The sequence below is a fragment of the Perognathus longimembris genome, chromosome 1 (genome assembly GCF_023159225.1).
Source record: "Perognathus longimembris pacificus isolate PPM17 chromosome 1, ASM2315922v1, whole genome shotgun sequence".
NCBI lineage: Eukaryota > Metazoa > Chordata > Mammalia > Rodentia > Heteromyidae > Perognathus > Perognathus longimembris.
The window spans coordinates 18345359-18365193 of record NC_063161.1 but is presented as its reverse complement, the minus strand read 5'-3'; the positions used below and the strand labels follow the sequence as shown (position 1 = coordinate 18365193).

At 37.3% G+C, this 19835-nt stretch overlaps 1 protein-coding gene across 2 annotated transcripts in view; it reads left to right on the top strand.

The window, feature by feature from the left end:
• Window positions 1–698: 698 nt before the first annotated feature.
• Window positions 699–19835, top strand: part of Nedd1 (NEDD1 gamma-tubulin ring complex targeting factor) — a 38649-nt gene continuing 19512 nt past the window's right edge. Inside the window, exons 1-5 of one of the 2 annotated variants that reach the window (XM_048357751.1) lie at window positions 699–793; window positions 3007–3150; window positions 5114–5208; window positions 8981–9097; window positions 11786–11926. In XM_048357751.1, the coding sequence (XP_048213708.1) occupies window positions 3015–3150; window positions 5114–5208; window positions 8981–9097; window positions 11786–11926 (489 nt within the window). In that variant the 5' untranslated portion in view covers window positions 699–793; window positions 3007–3014. Of the gene's footprint in view, window positions 794–2099; window positions 3151–5113; window positions 5209–8980; window positions 9098–11785; window positions 11927–19835 lie in introns of those variants that run through there. The other variant, XM_048357747.1, reaches the window with a different exon arrangement.

Below are 19835 nucleotides of genomic sequence, written 5' to 3'. Positions count from 1 at the left end.
GAAGAATTCCCAAGCAGATGGAGTTGACCCTGCAGCCCTCTGTGAAAGATCACAGGTTTGTAGTTGGTTACTGCAGATGCTTCATATTTGGGTGACTTCATATGTGGTGTTGCCTGATTTGTAGTTTTCAGGTTGTATTATCTACTTTTCACAGCTTCTTCTTTACAGGAATCCTTTTCTAAACCCCTATCTATGGTATTTTTTTCTTATTGTGGGCTTTCATACATCTTGTACTTTTCTTTTGCTTTTTTTTTTTTTTTTAAAGAAAAGATCTTGCTATTTAGCCCAGGCTTAGCTCAAACTGGCAATTCTGTTTGCTTTTTCTGTTCTTTTTCATTTGTTATGATTTGTTAACATTAACTTATTAAACTGTACTGTAAGCTCTATCAGGCCAACGACTAGATCATTCACTCTACTCTGGCCCGACTAGGCCAAAAGTGTACACTCAAAGTCTAACATAGTGCCTGGCACATGACAGACAGCAAACAAATGAATGACAAGGCAGAGGCCAGCAGGGACAAAGCCCTGGGTTGTAGAGGGCGCCCATTGGTCCTAAGTTTCCGCCCTGGCACTGGGATAACTTCCTTTACAGATGCTCAGCCCCGCCCCTGCCAGAGTGACAGCTCACGGCTCTGCCTAGTCCTCCCCAGATGCCGCCTGGGGCTCGGGCCTCTCCCGTGACGTCACCAGGGGCGGTACTTCCGGCCGCCGAAGTTTAACAGTCCAGGCGGGAGCCGGAAGCCCAGCGCGGGACAAGTTGCGCCGTGGCCCCCAGTTGTGCCGCGGCGGAGAGGTGAGGTTCCTCGGTCAGCCGGCCCCGCCGCTCGCTTTCGAGTCCCCGCCTGAATCCCAGCCACCCTTCCGGGTTCCTCACGGGCAGGCCAGGGCGGGGTGGGGGGGGGGGGGGCTCCGCGATCCGGGCTGTTGCAGGGCCGGGCGCGGAAGTCCCCCCTGGGGTCCACAGGCCTGCGGAGTCGGCCTTGTCCGGGCCGAAGGAGCGAGCGAGCGAGCGCGCGAGAGAGAGCGAGAGCGAGAGAGAGAGAGAGAGAGAGAGAGAGAGAGAGAGAGAGAGGGAGAGGGAGAGAGAGAGAGTGTACACATGTACGCTGACCCCCCCCCCCTTTCGCCCAAGTTCGACTATAAGTCGGGCTCCTTTTTGGAACTCTCACCCAAACTCTGGCAGCGCCCGAGTGTGAGGTACAGACGCAACCCCAGGTGAGCAGGTCTCAGGCCAGTGCTGTGCGTTCTGTGCAAGGAAAGTTGGAGAACTGTTTGGGCTCGCTGGTGGTTGTCTCCCAGAGGCGCTATCCTTCCCTAGCCTAAGCCTCGGTATCATGACAGTTCTCTTAGCATGACCCCCTTTGGGGACTGCTGTAATATATCCCTCTCTAGATAGGCGCAGATCCCCAGACAGGCAAGATGGGCAGATGGTCCTTTCCCTGTCCCACGCACGTTTAGTGATGTGAGATGACCACCAGAGTTAATATCACCTAAGTAAGGGCAGATCATTGGGGCCCAGCCGCCCTGAACCCCCACTGTAGGGGGTCCCCTAGTGCATCCTATTGTCCTATTAATAGGCGGCATCTTGTGTTCACTGGACTTAGAGATTGCCGTTCCAGAACTTTGTTTCTGAAGTAACCCTACCCAAGAGGGCATCTGGTATACATATTTAACTCACTATATTGAAGCATTGTGTACAGTTCCAACAAGTGACAGTGGCTTGAGTAGCACTGTGCTATTTGATGGAACGGGCACAATATGAGTGAGTTTAATGGCTAAACGTTGACCTTTTCATAAATATATGAACATCTATTTTTTGTTTATGGACAGTGAAAAGTTTTGGCAATTATGCCTTTAACACAATTCTTTATGCTTTTAATTTGTCCTCTTGAGTTGGACTATATTAGACATAGTGTGATACATCTTTGGTGACTTGGGGACCTGTCTTTGACCATTATTTTGGTTACTATCTGTTATAGGTAGGTGTGGGGAGAGTATTTCTCTGCCCTCTTCTTGTCCATGTAATATATATATATATATATATATATATACACACACACACACACACACACACACACACACACACTCACCTGTCATCCATTTTAATTGCTTCTCTTTAAAAGTATCTGCCTAGAGCAGGGCCCTAGTCTATCCTCTTGTCTGTCCTGATTTGTGAAGTCACTTTGTTAGAATTTGTGTTTAAAGAACAGACTGTAAATAAATTACAAAAATGATGGCATCCCAGACTAAGAATTGATATACAAATGTAATGGCATCTTTTTGGCCACATTACTAATTTTACTTGTGTGGGAAACATGGATAACGATTCAAACTTGCAGGAATGCTCATTTGTCATAAACTAGTTTTTATTACCTACCATATGCTAGGAATGTTTCAAGACTTATGATGGGACAGGCATTATTATGAGAACAAATAAGAATTCCAGTTAATAAGTGCTATGAGAAAAATGAAATAGGCTGGTGAAATATAGGCTAACCACTAAAGGTCTCCTTTTGCCACAGTGGTTGGTCAGGGAAGGCCTTTTGGAAGCAGAAACATTTGAACTGAGACCTGAATGATGAGAGGAGGATATGGCCTTGGGGATTCTGGGGAAAGATTTTCAAGTAGAAGGGACAGCAAATGAAAAGAGACTAAAGTGGGAATGACCTTGCCTTGTTGTCTGAGACAGAAAGAGAGCCATTGTTCAGTTTGTTGTCCTCAGGGAGAGTTACATAGGGATGTAATAGCATGTCATGGAAGGCAAGCTAAGGAGGCTGGGTTATATTGTAATTGCTTTAGGGGCCTAGTGGAAGGGTCAGTTAAGAGTATGTAATCTGATCTGTTGGTTAGATAGACTCACTTAATGTGAATCGTCAACTATTTTGTGGTTCCTACAATGTTTGGAATATAAATTGCCAGAGTTGCTTGTTTTAGAATAGATGCTTCATTTTAACTTAAAACATTGTCTATTTACTGCTTTTTAAATGTGTTGTAAACTTTTTGTAGGCTCAGTCATGCAGGAAAACCTCAGATTTGCTTCATCAGGAGATGATATTAAAATATGGGATGCTTCATTTATGACATTGGTGGATAAATTCAACCCTCACACGTCACCACATGGAATCAGTTCAATTTGTTGGAGCAGTAATAGTATCCTTTTTTTTTAAAGTAACTACCTGTTATTAGGACTTAAAACTAGTTAACTTAAAAGTTATGCATATGGTCCACATGAAGAAATATATTTTGTATAGCTAAAGTAGATAAAGTAAAATACATTTTTAAAAACACAGTGCATATAATTGAAGTCTGGTTTTCTTGAAAAAAATTAGTTGTAATGTATGTCATTTAAAAATATTGCTATTGAAAAATATGTTCTGCAAAATGGAAATATCTGTTCTCTAGAGCAAGACCACAGAATTAGTTGTATTTGTTATCAAAAGTTTACTATCTATACAAATGGAATAATATAGATAGTTGTAAGCAAGGGTTGTAGAATGACTTTTTGCACCTACATCTGGATATTTGTGAATATGATCTAGAAATTAAAGACTCAAAGGTAGAATCAATAAGGGGAGATGTCTATCCTTGTGTTTCTCTCTATGATGAAAATAACATTTCCCAAACAGAAATAATAAAATTGTTTAGACTGAATTTTTGTAAGTTTTTCTGATTGATAATGTCCCCTGTCTTGGTGTACTCCTAAGTGTGGATATAGTAAATATGGGAGCAAAGCCTGTATCAAGTGTGTCTCAACTTCACTAACATTTTGGACCCAATAATTCTTTATTGTAATAGCTTTTCTATGTATTGTAGGATATTTGTATGTTTTTTGGGCTTCTATCCACTAGATGCCAATAGCCCTTAGTTATGACAGCCAAAACGTCCCCAGAATTGCCAAAATTGCTTCCAGTTGAGGACAACTGTGTAAACAAAGTACTCTCATCAATGTCTCTAAGAAAATATTCTATATCATTGATATACCAGCAATTATGCTTTTCTGAAACTATTTCTTAAATGGCTGTTAAGTTGTAACAGCTGTCCAACCCTATCAATATCAGAGTATTAACATTCTTCTTCCTTGCAAAAGGAAAAATTCCAAGGCTTTGAAATATGACTGATTCATGAACAAAAATATTTGAACATTTTATGTTCAACACCTTACAAATAACAAATATTTTAACTTGTATACAGTTGTATAGGGATTTATTACAAATTTTCTTATTGCATTTATGTCTTTATAACTCCTTGATTTTATATTAAAGTAGTAAAGTAAATTATTTTGGTGTTCTACCAAATATGAAGTGACTACATTTTTAAAAGACTTTAAGGTATAGTAGGGAAAATGTCTTATTAAAGAGAGTGGCAAATATGTAAAGTGGTTTTTGTATACTTTTAGATTTTCATTATGCTTAGAGCTTAATTTCTTAATATTAGTGTTAAGAGAAAAGCATTTCTAAGGTGGAGCTAGGAGAATGGGTTTGGGGTACAGTTTGAGGCCAGCCTGGACCAATTTAGTAGGAGACTATCTAAAAACCAAACTGCAAACAAAGAGCTGGAGGAGAGGCTCAGTGGCAGAGTGTTTGCCTTTTCAACCTGACACAAGTGGCAACAAAGTCAGGTACTTAAAAGTAATTATTAATATTTATTAAGAATTTATAAATAGCCAAGTGCTGGTGGCTCTGACCTATAATCTTAGCTGATCAGGAAACTGAGATCTGAGAATCTGTGTTTGAAACCAGCCCAGACAGGAAAATCCATAAGATCTCCAACTAACCACCAAAAATTCTGGAGATGGAGCTGTGGCTCAGGTGATAGAGCTTTAGCTTTAAGCAAAACAAAGATCAGGCAGTCCCCAGGCCCCTGTGCTGAGGACTTGCACTCAAATCCATCCATCCATCCATCCATCCATCCATCCATCCATCCATCCGTATGTACATACATTCATACAATGGAAAGAAAGAGAATTAGTAACTGGCACTATTTTTGAAAGCTCACATATAAGCTATCTTCGTTTTCTTACCTTAATGTTTGCTTGTATGAGTGCATTTTCATAATATAGTCTAATATTACAGATGCTCATGAGTTGTTTGATGCTCCCTAACTCTTCATTTAGATAATTTTCTAGTGACAGCATCTTCTGGTGGTGACAAAATAGTTGTTTCAAGTTGCAAGTGTAAACCTGTTCCACTTTTGGAACTTGCTGAAGGGGTAAGTGATTTTTTTTTAAATTGTGTAGTGATATTATTTTTAGTTTTTAGTTTTTTATTTTAGGAATCGCCATGCTGTTTGTAAATGATTTTTTAAATACAACCTTTTAATTTAAAATTTTAGGTTTGCTTAAGTGGCAGTAACCTATTTTTTAAAATTATTTATTGTCAAAATAATGAACAGAGCAGTTACACTTTCATACATAAGGCAATGAGTACATTTCTTATCAAACTTGTTACCTCCTCCTTCGTTTTTCTCCCACCTTCCCCCCTCCTCAGGTCCCTCCCCACTATCCCCTGAGTTGTACAGTTGATTTACAGCTATTCTCTTGTAAGTATTGCTGTTTCATTGGTTCACCTTTTGCCCTTTGTCTCTCCATTTTGGTGTTTCCCTTCCCTAGTTCTGATAAATGTACATAAAATACCCAGTGTACCCAATTCAGTTACAGTGATTTCAGCGGTAAAACCATGGGGAAGAAAGACAAAATAAAAAGTCTGGAAAGCAGTGTGGCGCTTTCATCAAAAGGCTAAACACAGAGCTCTCCTATGACCCAGAAACCCCACTTTTGGGCATTTACCCAAAGGATTACAAGCAAGATTACACTAAAACTACCAGCACAACTGTGTTTATCACAGCACAATTTACCATCACTTAAATATAGAACCAACTCAGATGCCCCTCAGTAGATGAATGGATCAAGAAAATGTGGTACATATATACAATAGAATTCTATGCATTTACTAGAAAGAATGACTTGGCCCCATTTGTGAGGAAATGGAAAGACTTGGGAAAAAACCATACTAAGTGAAGTGAGCCAGACCCAAGGAAACATAAATTCTATAGTTTCACTCATTGGAAACAATTAGTACTTGTCTAGGATAGTCCTACTGGAGGGGCATAATTGCTCAATAGTAATGTACATATGATCACATAAGATGATGCTAAGTGAAATGAACTACAAGATTTGGAAATAAGTGGTTTATCTCTGTTGTTATTCTCAACATACCATATGAAATTAAGGCAATAGCTTATTTATTGGGGACTTGTAGCTAAATGTAAAGTTGTTCAAATGTCATTATTGGCTGGAGTTGTGGCTCAGCCATGGAATGCCTTCCTAGAAATCAGGAGGCTTTAAGTTCCTAACTCTGGTGCCACCAAAAAAAAAAAAAAAAAAAAAAAAAGTGGCTTAAACTCTAGTAATATAATAACATTTAAAGTGTTTTTTTTTTCCTTTTTGTTTTGCTGGTCATGATGCTTGAACTCATGGCCTGAGCACTGTTCTTAAGCTTTTTTATTCAAGGCTAGTGCCCTACCTTTTTGAGCCATATCTCTACTTTCTGTTTTCTGGTGGTTAATTAGAGATAAGAGTCTTACAGACCAGACTTTGAAGCTCTATCCTCAGATCTCAGCCTCCTGAGTATCAAGGATTATAGGCGTGAGCCGGCAGAGCCCAGCTTGTTGAAGTGTTTTTATGCAAAATAATATTGAAACCTAGAGGAGCAATTGAGGACTTGGATTTCATTTCTAGGGGCTCACTTGGCCTATTCTTTTTTTAACCTGTGCTTAGGACCATTGTGGTGCCTTAGGTCATTAGGTTTTCCTCACCTGTAATGGTATAATTGCCTTTAACAGACTGTGGGCTCAGGGCCATCAGTAAACTGACCATGGTAGCCCTCTGCTTCAAATTCTGTTCACTTTGGGCTAAGGAGCCTGCCTGAATGTCTCTCAGGCTCTCTTGAACAAGGCAGTCTTGTGTAGTGGGTTTTGGTCCCATAGCACACACATGACGCTCTTAGTGCATATTTTTCCTTTATCCTTTCATTTTTATAATTTCATCTGTATGATTCAGGATCACATTGGCTTTATCTTTCCATTCACACATATTCCTTGAAAGCTCTTTCTTTTAAACAGAGTAAGTTGTAAATAAAAAGAGTATAAATAACTTGTAGCTTGTTCTTTTCTTAGTTTCAAAGTTTTCATAGCCTCAATCTCTTCCAACTTAGACATAGTGTCTTGGCAGGAAAGATATCTGCTAAGGGTAGAAATGGAATTTGTTCAAATGGAGCTAAGAAGAACTGAGGCAGTGAATGCCCTTAGTTAATGAGCAGACTGTACTTTTCAAGATGAGGGAGAGTAGCGTAGTCATCTTGGATCCTATTAGAGATAGTCAGCAAACAATTTATCACCAGAACTAAAACAGTTTCTTCTACCTTCACCACTCTTATGTGCACTTTTATGCATTTTGTTTTAGAATTAGTGAATTACTGTCTGGAACCTTTTTGTTTTAATATCTTACACTTTATACTATAAATCATATATACTTTAATATTCACAAGTGGGAACATAAGTATTTTTTAATGTTCTAAATTAGACCTCTTTCCCATCTTTCAGAAATCATAAGGTAAGTAAAAATAGTTCTGATTTTGAATCTCCCTTAACTTACTTATAAAACCATTTTGCAAAGTTTCTTAGCCTTTATTAGGAATTTCTTGTAACATATTAGCTTATTGATAACTTCTTTTTTGTGGAATTCAAGTCTCATCACTCATGTAAGATTTAAGATAACTAGATTTTATACACTTGGAGAAATCAGATTCCATCCTGCTTACGTTAAACTTATTTATAGAGTAGGACTTTAGTTCTTTTAAAAATTTCATGTTTTGTCCCCAAAGCAGACAGATCAATATTAATAGTATTCTAATGGATATAGTAGGCTACTAGAGATCTGACCATCTCTTATGAAAATTATGTTTTTTAAAATTTTTTGTTTTTGAAGGTACTAGATTCCTATAATCATGCAATTTTAAGTTCATTAACTACATTAATAATACATTAACAAGGAAAAATTTTTACGAGTGAGTCAACTATGTGTTTTGTTGTGAGCCCTAACAATAATTGTAGCTGTGACAGTTGGCACCCTATATATCTACCTAATATATTTGTCCTTTAAAGGTTGTTTTGATGGTTCTTAGCAGATTGTCTTGATTAGCAGTGACAACCAGATTCTAAATCATCTTTGTCTCTTTAGACCAAAATTAGTTCCTAGTTCCTAATTAGAATTTCAGCAAGTCTGTCAGAACACTGATGCAATGTGTATACTATGATTTTTATATGTGATAGTTGAGATGCTCGGTCAAGAGCTAAAAGAAATCTTGACCAGGCCCATAAGGATGGGGGAAGGGACCAACTATCCTTATAAAAATCCTTGGAAAAGAGAAAAGAAAAAAAAAAAATCTTTGGAAAAGAGAAAGACTTTGAGGTTGCACACTTAAGAACAATAGATCTAGTCTTTCTGTTTCTCAGATTAAGAATCCTGATTTATTTGAAAGACCTTTTCCATTTGTAAAATCAGGAATCTAAGCTACTAATTCCTTGAAAGCCCATCTCTTTAGTATTTTCTGAGCTGAGGATTGATTGTACTTTAAAATATTCTCTAGTTATTGGGAAAGGTCTTTTTTTTTAATCAAGGGGAGATATTAATGGCAAGCAATCCTGATGAGAAGTCAAAACTTGCTGTGTTTCCTCTGCCCTTTCTTCTATCACTCTTCAGTGAGGGAGAACACTAACCTGCCAATTCCTTCAAGTCTTGAAATCCTTGTAAGTTGGTAGTTCCATATGAAAGATGATGAGAGATGAGTCCTGAATTATGAATATTAGCATTTCTATAGCTTGTAATTCAGTATATTTATCATGTGTTAAGTGTTAGATGAAGACTCAATAGCTCTGGGCTCTGTTGAAACTAACTTTTTGTTTTGTTTTGTTTTACTAATAGCAAAAGCAGACATGTGTCGATTTAAATTCCACATCTATGTATTTGGTAAGCGGAGGCCTAAATAGCACTGTTAATATTTGGGATTTAAAATCTAAAAGACTTCATCGGTCTCTTAAGGTAAGTGGTTTTGTTTTAAATCTTTACAGAATGGGCATCTCTCAGTATGTTTAGAGTAGTTACCAAACTTCTGACTTTGAACTCTTATGGTAATATTGAAATGCTCCGGAATTTAAGTGAGATGTTTTAGGGAAAATATACTATCTAGCCTAAACATCTTTTGTCTCTTTTCCTCCATGAGTATTATTAATACTTATTTTCTGTGTTTAGCACCCTATTTAATTCTAGTCTTGTTTGAGGAAACTGTCTCCATTTGTTTCTGAAGTAGTTTGTTGTCATCAAGGATTTTTTTAAAGGTACTTCAAAAACACATAAACAAGTTGAAAATGCACATGCAGAAATAACAAATAGCAACAGCCAAATGCATTTTGGCATTCAGAAGGTCAATCCCAACTTTGGTAACTGGACTGAATACCACTATCCAAGAACCCCTCTGGTGTTTTCAAAGTACGATCAACACTTGACCATGGTACTCTGTCTATGTTCTCATCACTTCTCTGATCCTACATTTCCAGTTGATTTTGTAGCAGATACCAGACATCACTGTTACATGTCTTCATGTCATTGAGTCACTTATTAAAGAAGTGGTATATTGAAGAAATGTATTCCTGTGACTGTTGTTTAAATACTACTTTTGGAAGTTCATTATTTATAAAGTGTACTAAATCTGTTACTGGAAAAATAATAAAAGTTATCACTAATGAAAACAGTTAACTTACTGACTTCTTCAATATGCCAGACACTGTACTAACATATGTTTATTCTACTTCTCTCAGTAACTACAAAGCATATGGTATTATTTCTGTGGACAGATGGAGAAACTGAGCCATAGATCCTGAACAACTTGTTCTGTGTCAAATTGTGTCAGACTTAGCGATAGCAAAGACAAAATGCAAGTGCAGATGCTGTCTATTGTTTAGTCTTTTAAATTATGAAATATTTGTGTGAAAGTTATTGGAGAGCTGTGCCTACTTTGAATAGGGAGTTTCTTCCAAAGTTGAGATTAGTCTATAGGAAGTTTTTATCACACTTAGGAGCTTTACTTACTCATTTTCTACTCACTTTTCTATCCTCAGCTTTCCTAATTACGCCAAGTAATTTTTTTCCCTTTTTATTGTTTGAGAGTCTTAGAATGAATTGTTACCTTGTTTATTTAGGCAAGAGTTGTTTAACTGATGAATGATGATACTAGCAGAGCTTAATCGTTACGTGCCCCCTCTACAGACTCCTCCCTGGTGACAAAACACAACTTCTTGCACTTGGTTGGTACTTAATAAATGCTTACTAAATGACTTCTTATTTTCCACAGTTACAAAATCATAGAAATTTTTTAGAACCAATCCTGTATTTTAAATCCCTCCAGTGGGATTAATGAATGTAGGAAATGCTGATTATTGTGCCCCCTTTTTGATAGGAATCATGCAGTTTTTTTCTTTGATAGAAAAGGAAGAAAATGTACAGAAAGTTCTGAAAATGCTTCAAGGATCATTAGGGAACATTGTTATATAGGCAGAATATTATAGCTACTACCACTTGACACACAGTTCTACTTCTGGCTCTTTGGTGGTTAATTGGAGATAAGATTCTCATGGACTTTCCTGCCTGGCCTGGAGATCAAAGCCTCCTGAGTTGTAGCTACTATTCTTGATATTACATCTTCTAGGTACCAAGTTCAGTTTATCTTAAGATGATACCCAACTATTGAGAGCTATCCTAACCCTGATCAACTTTCTGTGTTCCTGCTAGGCATTGCTAATTTCATATTTAGAATCAGTCTTCCTGAACAATACACTTTTATCTCCTCAAAGTGTGTTCCTGTTTTTTGAGTAGCAAGTCTGATATGGTGGGAAGAAAGGCTTTGGAGTTTGACTCCTTGCTCTATCATTTAGTAGTTTTGTGAGCTTAATACTGGTTCCTTAACTTTTCTATGCCCCATGTATTTCAGCAATTCATAGGCAAAATTATCCTTGCCTCTTGGGATTTTTTTTTAAGGATTAAATAGTAGTGTCTGGCACTGATAGATACTTGGCTCATATAAGAGGCTGTTATAAGATCTCTCAAACATGACTTGCTTATTTATGTCTTCTTCATTTTGCAGTGTCTGATTCCTTTTCCTCTTCCCTAAGTTACCTTCCTTAAGTTGTTCTGGTTAGTCTTGAACTTGACTTCCTTTGGCTTCAACCTCCTGAGTCCTGGTGTACACCTGCACATCTGTCCCTCATCCTTTTTTAGAGTTGGTCTGTGGCTTTATGTTGTTCTCAAATGTAACTCAGGTCACAGTGATACCTTTATCTCTTTGCTCTGACACTTTGCCTCTACTACTCACTTAGCATTCTGTCATTTTTGTGTTCATTTAAGTCTCTTCTAGTTGAAGGTCATACTTTCAAGAGCAAGTACTCTTCTAATAGTTAATGTGCAATAAATGTTGTTAGTGGGAGTCAGTTTAGGGAGACATTTAGCAAATTACCTTTCCATAGTGTCTTGTTTCAGAGTGCTTGCATCATTAATATGGTCATGAAAAATATATTTCCAAGAAGATTTGGTGTTGATTATAATTTCTTACTTATTGGGATAATTTTTCAAAGTTATGCAAGGAGAATGTTAATGCAAATATTAGATTGACAAACATGGAAATGGGCTGTTTGGAGATTATACGGCACTGTACTTAAATGGATTTCTCTCTTTCAGGATCATAAAAACGAAGTAACTTGTGTAACATACAATTGGAATGATTGCTACATTGCTTCTGGATCTCTAAGTGGTGAAATTATTTTGCACAGTGTAACCACTAACATATCTGGTACTCCTTTTGGCCATGGTAGTAATCAGGTATAGTATGGGTTTATGAAAGTTGATAACATAGATTTTTAGTTGTGTGCCAGTGGCTTATGCCTGTAACCCTCGCTAATCAGGAGGCTGAGATATGAGGATTTGGGTTTGAAGCCAGCTTGGGCAGGGAAGTTCCTGAAATGCTTATCTCTAGTCACCTACCCAAAAGTGGGAAGTAGAGTTCAAATAGGGTTCTGGCTCGAGCAAATGAAGCTCAGACACAGCACCTAGGCCCTGTTCAGGTCCCAGGCCCAACACCAAAAATTTTAATTACTTTACATAAAACAATGAATTTAAGTTGAAAATTTTAAATATTCTTAATTTCTATTTAGATCTTGAAAAATTTCTAGGTAATTAATAGTTGTATATAAAATTTTAAACTAGATATATTAGATTTAGTGCTTACACAAACTCAAGATATATAAACAAATAGATTCTCTCACTTAGAATGTAACTATTTAATAAAGCACAACTAGTTGGTGATAGAGTTAAGTCTATTATGAGTGTTAATCTTTCTATGACATTTCTATTATGGAAGCATTACTTCAGACTGTATCATCTATAAGACAGGTACTTATGTTCATGAATGCGGTTTGGTGGACATAGGATAATTAAGAATGTTTAGGTAGAGGGAAATTGAATTATGCATTAAAATTTGTTAAGTATATGATGAACCAAAGCTTATTAATATTTTTCAGGTTAGTATAGGATTATTTAGAAAAAACTTTACAGAAAAAATAGATAATTGGTATATGTCATTTTACAAATATTAGCCCATTAACCTTTCTCTTGAAAGAATGAGAAATTTCTAGTAAGGCACTGGTGGCTAATGCCTATAATCCTATGTATTTGGGAAGCTGAGAATGGGAAAATCATAGTTTGAGGCCAGTCTGACAGAAAAGCCCATGAGACTCCATCTCATTGAAGAGAAGCAGGGCACAGTGTTGTTAATCTGTCATTTCAGCAGTGATGGGAAATCTAATAATTGGTGATCTTGGTGCAAGTGCACACCTGGGCAGGAAGCAAGATCCTATCTCAAAAACAAATAATCATGGAAAAACAGGGCTAGAGTTATACCTCAACTGTGTAGTACCTGCCTAAGAAGCTTGAGACCCTGGGTTCAACCTCTTTCCCCCTCTTTTTTTTTTTTTTTTAGTTTTCTGAGTAAATCTAAGTCTTGTCTAATTTCCCATGAAAGTCCAATAACTTGTATCTTCTTTTAAGATGAAATCTTGCTTTTCAGCCTTAGAGGAAAGAGGAAAAAGGGTATCACTGTGAATTTTGTATCCTTTTATTGTAATGACTTTGGCTGAAAATATGAGAAATTCTCATAAATATGAGAAATCTTCACTGCTGGAAAGCAATTTTTATTAAGTAGTTGCTTGACTAATGCATATTACTTAAGGAAATGTTAATGGATATTCAGAGTATAGTAAGAAGGTCCTTTTTCAAATTTTGCGTCAGCGCTAAAGGTTATGTATATGTTATTATGAGTGATTAAGGTACAGCAGGCATTGTGATTCACAACAGGTGAGAGAAAACTTGAATATTGAAGGAGTTCCTTTAGCTAGGTTAGTGCTTAGTTGGCCCTTTTGCCTGTTTGCTTTTACTGTGACTACAGACTAGCTTCTGTCAATTAACTGATGCTAATGTGTATTAGGGTTAGTGCTACATAGGCACGGGAGAGTTGGCAGTTGTGACGACAAAGATTAATCCCATAGTCTTAGGAACTCTTGTGAAAAATTGTATCTAGTTATTGGTTCTTTTTGCATATTAGAAGCATGACAAATTTATACTTTTTTTTTTTTGCCAGTCCTGGGCCTTGGACTCAGGGCCTGAGCACTGTCCCTGGCTTCCTTTTGGTCAAGGCTAGCACTCTGCCACTTGAGTCACAGCGCCACTTCTGGCCATTTTCTGTATATGTGGTGCTGGGGAATCGAACCCAGGGCTTCAAGTATACAAGGCAAGCGCTCTTGCCACTAGGCCATATCCCCAGCCCCAAATTTATACTTTTTATACCCACTTTTTAGTAAGAAATTTAGTTTAGATACTGCCCTCGGTGTTTTTACCCTTCAGCTTTTATTGTATTTTGCTAGAGTTTTATACACCATATGAAAATCTTACATTTATTTTGTTTAAAGCACTGTGATTATTGGCTCTATTCTCACTCAGTTGTTGCTCCTTTGTTAATCTCATTTTACATTTAACTTTTTCTTTTTGTCATATATTAAATTGCCCACAGTAGGGAGTCTTGTCATGACATTCCCATACATACATATAAGGTACTCGGAGCCTGTGCCTCATCCAAGGTCAGATAAGCCAGAATTTGAGGTCTTCATGAATGTGCTGCCTCTTATCTGGGCAGTCTTCATCTTTGTAGGATCTTTTGGTATAGTTCTTCATGGGAAGTTCATATTTCATTGGAAAACATTACCAGGAAAAATATTCAGCCAACTGGATGAACTTGAGCAAGTCAAGTAACTCTTAATCCTGCCCCATTTCTTATCTGCCAAGTAATCATGATAATATATTTCCAACAATATTTCTTTTTATGACTCAGGTGCTGTTTTCTGTATGTGTGTGTGTGTGTGTGTGTGTGTGTGTGTGTGTGTATCATAGTGCCTGCATTTAGTAAGAGATCAATGAGTGTTAGCTGCTGTTATAGGCTTTTAATGAATAATTACATCAGGCCATTAAAACCACTTTGGTGATTTACTTCTCCCTACCGAATAGAATATTTTTAAGTTTAATATGTTTCCTTACAGTCACGCTGATTTGCCAGTTTTAACTTGACCTCAAAAAATCATAGGGCTTTTTCTATTAGACTGATAAGACCATTAAAGATGTTCAAATTAAAAAATAATTCGTTTTTTCACCTTTCCCTATGACAAGTGGTTATGTGTTTTTGTATACTGTATTTCATTTTTCTTTGATAAACTATACTATTAAAAGGATAGTATAGGTGCATGTTAGGGTGACTCTTCTCTATAATCCTAGCTACTCAGAAAGCTAAGATACAGAGGATTTAGGGTCAAAGCCAGTCTAGTCCCAAAGCCAGGAAGGTCCCCAGGATTCTATTTCTAAAACAACCAGAAAAATATTAGGATGCAAGCTGGTTCAAATTATAGAATGCCAACTAAGGAAAAAAAGCTGAGCAAGTGGCTCAGTGCCTGAGTTCGAATATCAGTACTAGGGGATAAAAAGAAAAAATACATGGATTAGGAAATAGGAATTGGCCTCTTTGTCCCAGTTATCTTAGTAAGGAAAGTCAGAGGGTTTATGATTCTGACATTTAAGCTTTCCTTAACATAATTGAAATATTTGGAGTCTGTTTTAATTTTTATTTATTTTTTTACTAGAAACAATTAAATTACAGCTTACCTATTTTGACCAAAAGATTAAAATTGTTGCTTGAACTTTCAAGGCGAGCACTCTTGCCACTAGCTATATTCCCTGCTTGAACTTTCATTTTAAAAAAATTTCTGGGTTGGGAATGTGGCTTAGCAGTAGAGTGTTTGCCCAGCATGCATGAAGCTCTGGGTTCAATTCCTCAGCTCCACATGAACAGAAAAAGCTGGAAGTGTCTAAGCAGTAGAGTGCTAGCCTTGAGCAAAAAGAAGCCAGGGACAGTGCTCAGGCCCTGAGTTCAAGCCCTAGCACTGGCAAAAAAAAAGTTACTAAATTTTCCCAGAATTCCTTTAAGATTTCTATACATTAAATATTCATTTCTTAAATTTAACTCACTATAACAAATATCTAGTCTGTCGAAAGTTAACATTTTTTAATTCAACTATGCCGCTACTCAGCCTAATTTCTATGTTGGCGGATTTTACTCTAGATACTAGATCTGGGTTATTGAAAAAAAAAGTAGGTAGGACATATCTGTGATTAAATTGAAGTTTTTCTTATTTTTGTTTCTATGAACGCTAAAGGATGTGAAATCTTTAAAATTTATCAGCTTGGTTGCTTTGTCAGAGTGACAAATTCTTGGCATCTCACTTGAATCTACATCAGACTGAATTTCATATCAGGAATGAAATTTCCTGAATATATTTAGAATCTTGCTTTGAAATGTCTGTGCTGAATTGAAGCTATTACTGTTATGTGGATCATAGTGCCTTTCTCCAAGGGATCGCCTTGCTGCTTCTACAGAACTTCTTGGCTAACAGACTTTTGGGGTTATAATTGTGTGTCACTATTTGGCACATTCAGCAGCTTGAGCTTACAAATAAATTAACTTAGATTGCCCTTCTCAAACTTCTGCCTTTAACAAAGCAGTCAAAAGTTTGGATATGTTTTATTGATTCCTTACATTAAAAAAAATGACCTTTAAAATGTAAGAGGTGAGATTCTTTGAGATTTTTAAATAGGGTATATTTCATTTGTTAAGTGAAAGTTTTGATAATTTATGTATAGGGTTTTTTGGTAACTATTAATAAGCTTGTCTGAGTATAATAATCTGGTAAATCCTAATATTATTGCATTAAAAATCATTAATTTTTTTATTGTTAGTATTGGGGTCTTAACTCAGGAACTTGTGCTTGCTAAATAGGTGCTCTACCACTTGAACCCCAGAGCCCCCACATTTTTCTTTTCATTTTCTTTTTTTAGGTAGGAAAATTGTGGTTTGAGGCTGGCCCTGAGCAAAATTGAGATACTTTCTAAAAATTATCTAAAGCAAAATGAGCTAGGATTATGGCTTAAGTGGTTCTATGCTTACTTAGTAAGCACAAAGCCTTAAGTTTAAACCCCAGTACCGCCAAATGAATGAGTAAGTAAAATTAATGAAGGCTGTAGGTGTGATTTAAATGGTAGAGTGCTTATCTAGTCAGGGCAGGGCCCTGAGTTTTTAAAAAAAATCAATACCAAAAAAAAGTGGAGGCTGTTCTGACTTATTCCACTTTTCCACCTGAATTTTAACTCTGTTTTGTTTGGTTCTGTGGTTCTGTCTTCTTCAGGTGTATTTCTACTACCAGCAGTGTGGAAGGGAAACACTTGGCTGGTTAGTTTGGGAGTTCACTGGGACTAAACTCTAATCCTTCAGATCTGGTACAGACTTCCTAATGCTGTAGGTGTTCCTGGCTTGGGCCAATGTTATGAATTTGGCCTCTCTGCTTTTCTGGAACACTTTTGGCAATTTGGGGCCCCGTTTGCAGATGTGTTTCACACTCCTTGTTATTTATTTCCATCTGCGCAGACACTAATACTATGAATCATTTGTGGCCAGTTGTTTCACTTATGAGTGTAGTTTTGCAATTATTGTCCATGAAATTTTAATCTTTGTCTCTAGTTTATAATTTGTTTTTTGTTTGTTTTGTTTTTGTTGCCAGTCCTGGGGCATGGACTCAGGGCCTGAGCACTGTCCCTGGCTTCTTCTTGCTCAAGTCCAGTACTCTACCTTTTGAGCCACAGCTCCACTTCTGGCTTTTTTCTATATATGTGGTGCTGAGGAATCAAACCCAGGGCTTCATGTATATGAGGCAAACACTTTACCACTAGGCCATATTCCCAGCCCCATCTACTTTATAATTTGTTAAACACACACATTATTGGGTGTCTCCACTTGATGACTCTTGAGATCCTATATTCAGTCATTCATGGCTATGACATATTCCAGTGACTATATATAAGTCAGAATTAACAAAGAGAAAAGGTGTATGAGCTGAAGCACATAGGAAACTGAATATGAGCTTCCAAGTGTCTTTTCTCCATGTCCATATAGAAGTGAAGGGAACTTCCTTTTGCTACATGCAAAGGCTCCATTTCTTTATTGCAAGGCAATGTTAGTCTAGAGGAAAGGCAGAGGGTGAGAATAAGTTTTATTACAATGAGCTAGCTGAACTGATGACCAGACTGTTGTAAAGATTGTCTTAGGCTAACAACTTTAAGTAAAGAGCTTATGTAGGAAGTTGAAAAAGTTGAGTTTTTAGTCATAGACAGTGAGTACCAGAGCAATCATTAATCCAAAGATGACCCATTTCTTTAACTCATTTTCTTATTTGAACTAATGAGCACCAGATGTTCTGAGTTCTGTAAATCTAAAGAAAGATTACTGATTAGGTGGCCTTATGACTGATGTTTTCCTGACCCTATTAGTTGTAACTTAATTTAGGTTTAGAATTTAAAATGCCAGGCAAAGGGAAAGAATACAAAAATCAAGTTTACTAAGGCCAAGTTAGCCCATGAGGCAGCATCACTGTCCTCTGAAAGTTCAGTAATTGAGGCTACTGAAGTGACGGTACAGTGACAGAAGAAAAGTATGCATATTCATGACATGCAAGTTCGTAGGGACCTCACAAATCTGGTAAGTGAATACCTAATAGCCAAATGAGATTTAGAAGCTTATAGATGTCCTCTTCAAAGGAGAAAGAAAGTGAGGGCTGTAATAGTTTTTCACAGGTAGGTCTGAGTTTGGGTGGAGGTGAATGGTTCCTGAGAACAGACAATGCTAACTGGCTAGGAGAAAAGCCTTCCCAATAACAGCTCTCAGAATAGGTATTAAGGCTGTCCAGTGGATGTAATGATGACCTTTAGTGTCAGTAATCATCCAATTTACAACCAGTAACAAATTAGTACTAAATTTTTCTTTCCTTTTTGTTATCCTTAATGTGATTGTTTTTATGGTAATACCAAGGATTGAAGTCAGTCTTGTGCTTGCTAGGCAACCACTCTTCCACATCCCAGTGGAACGTTTTGTTTTTAGTTTGTTTTTTTCAAATAGGGTCTCAAGTCAAACTTGCTCTGGAGGCTGGCCACAATCTTCTGTAGTCAGTGGGACTGTTATAGCATGCCACCACAACCAGCTTCTATTCGAGATAGAGCCTAACTTTTTTTTTTAAATTTTATGAAACCTTTTAATTCTCTTTTAAAACTGAAAGGTAGATGTTACGTGGTTTTTTTTTCAAATTTTTATTATCAAACTGATGTACAGAGAGGTTACAGTTTCATACGTTAGGCATTGGATACATTTCTTGTACTGTTTGTTATCTTGTCCCTCATACCCCCCTCTCTCCTCCCCCTTTCCCTCCCTCCCCCCCCCCCCCGGAGGTGTTCAATTCACTTACACCAAACAGTTTTGCAAGTATTGCTTTTGTAGTTGTTTCTCTTTTTTTACCCTGTGTCTCTCAATTTTGGTATTCCCTTTCAATTTCCTACTTCCAATACCAGTATACACGATTTCCAATATACTCAGATAAGATTACAGAGATAGTGTAGGTACAACCACAGGAAGGTGATACAAGAACATCATCAGTAATAGAAGCTACAGATACACATGGGGCATTGAAAGTAGTTACAACTGTGATATAACAATTTTTTCCATAACATGGAGTTCATTTCACTTAGCACCATCTTATGTGTTCATAAGGGTATAGCTATTGGGCCTTGTGATACTCTGCTATGACTAGCCTAAACCTGTACTAATTATTCCCAATAAGGGAGACCATAGAGTCCATGTTTCTTTGGGTCTGGCTCACTTCACTTAGTATAATTTTTTCCAAGTCCTTCCATTTCCTTACAAATGGGACAATGTCATTCTTTCTGATAGAGGCATAAAATTCCATTGTGTATATGTACCACATTTTCCTGATCCATTCGTCTACTGAGGGGCATCTGGGTTGGTTCCAGATTCTAGCTATGACAAATTGTGCTGCGATGAACATTGTTGTGCTGGTGGCATTACTGTGATTTTGTTTGTGGTCTTTTGGATAAATACCCAAAAGTGGGGCTGCTGGGTCATAGGGGAGTTCTATATTTAGCCTTGTGAGGAATCTCCATACTGCTTGCCAGAGTGGCTGAACCAGTTTACATTCCCACCAACAATGAAGTAGGGTTCCCTTTTGGCCACATCCCCTCCAACAATTGTTATTGTTAGTTTTCTTGATATATGACATTCTTACTGGGGTGAGAT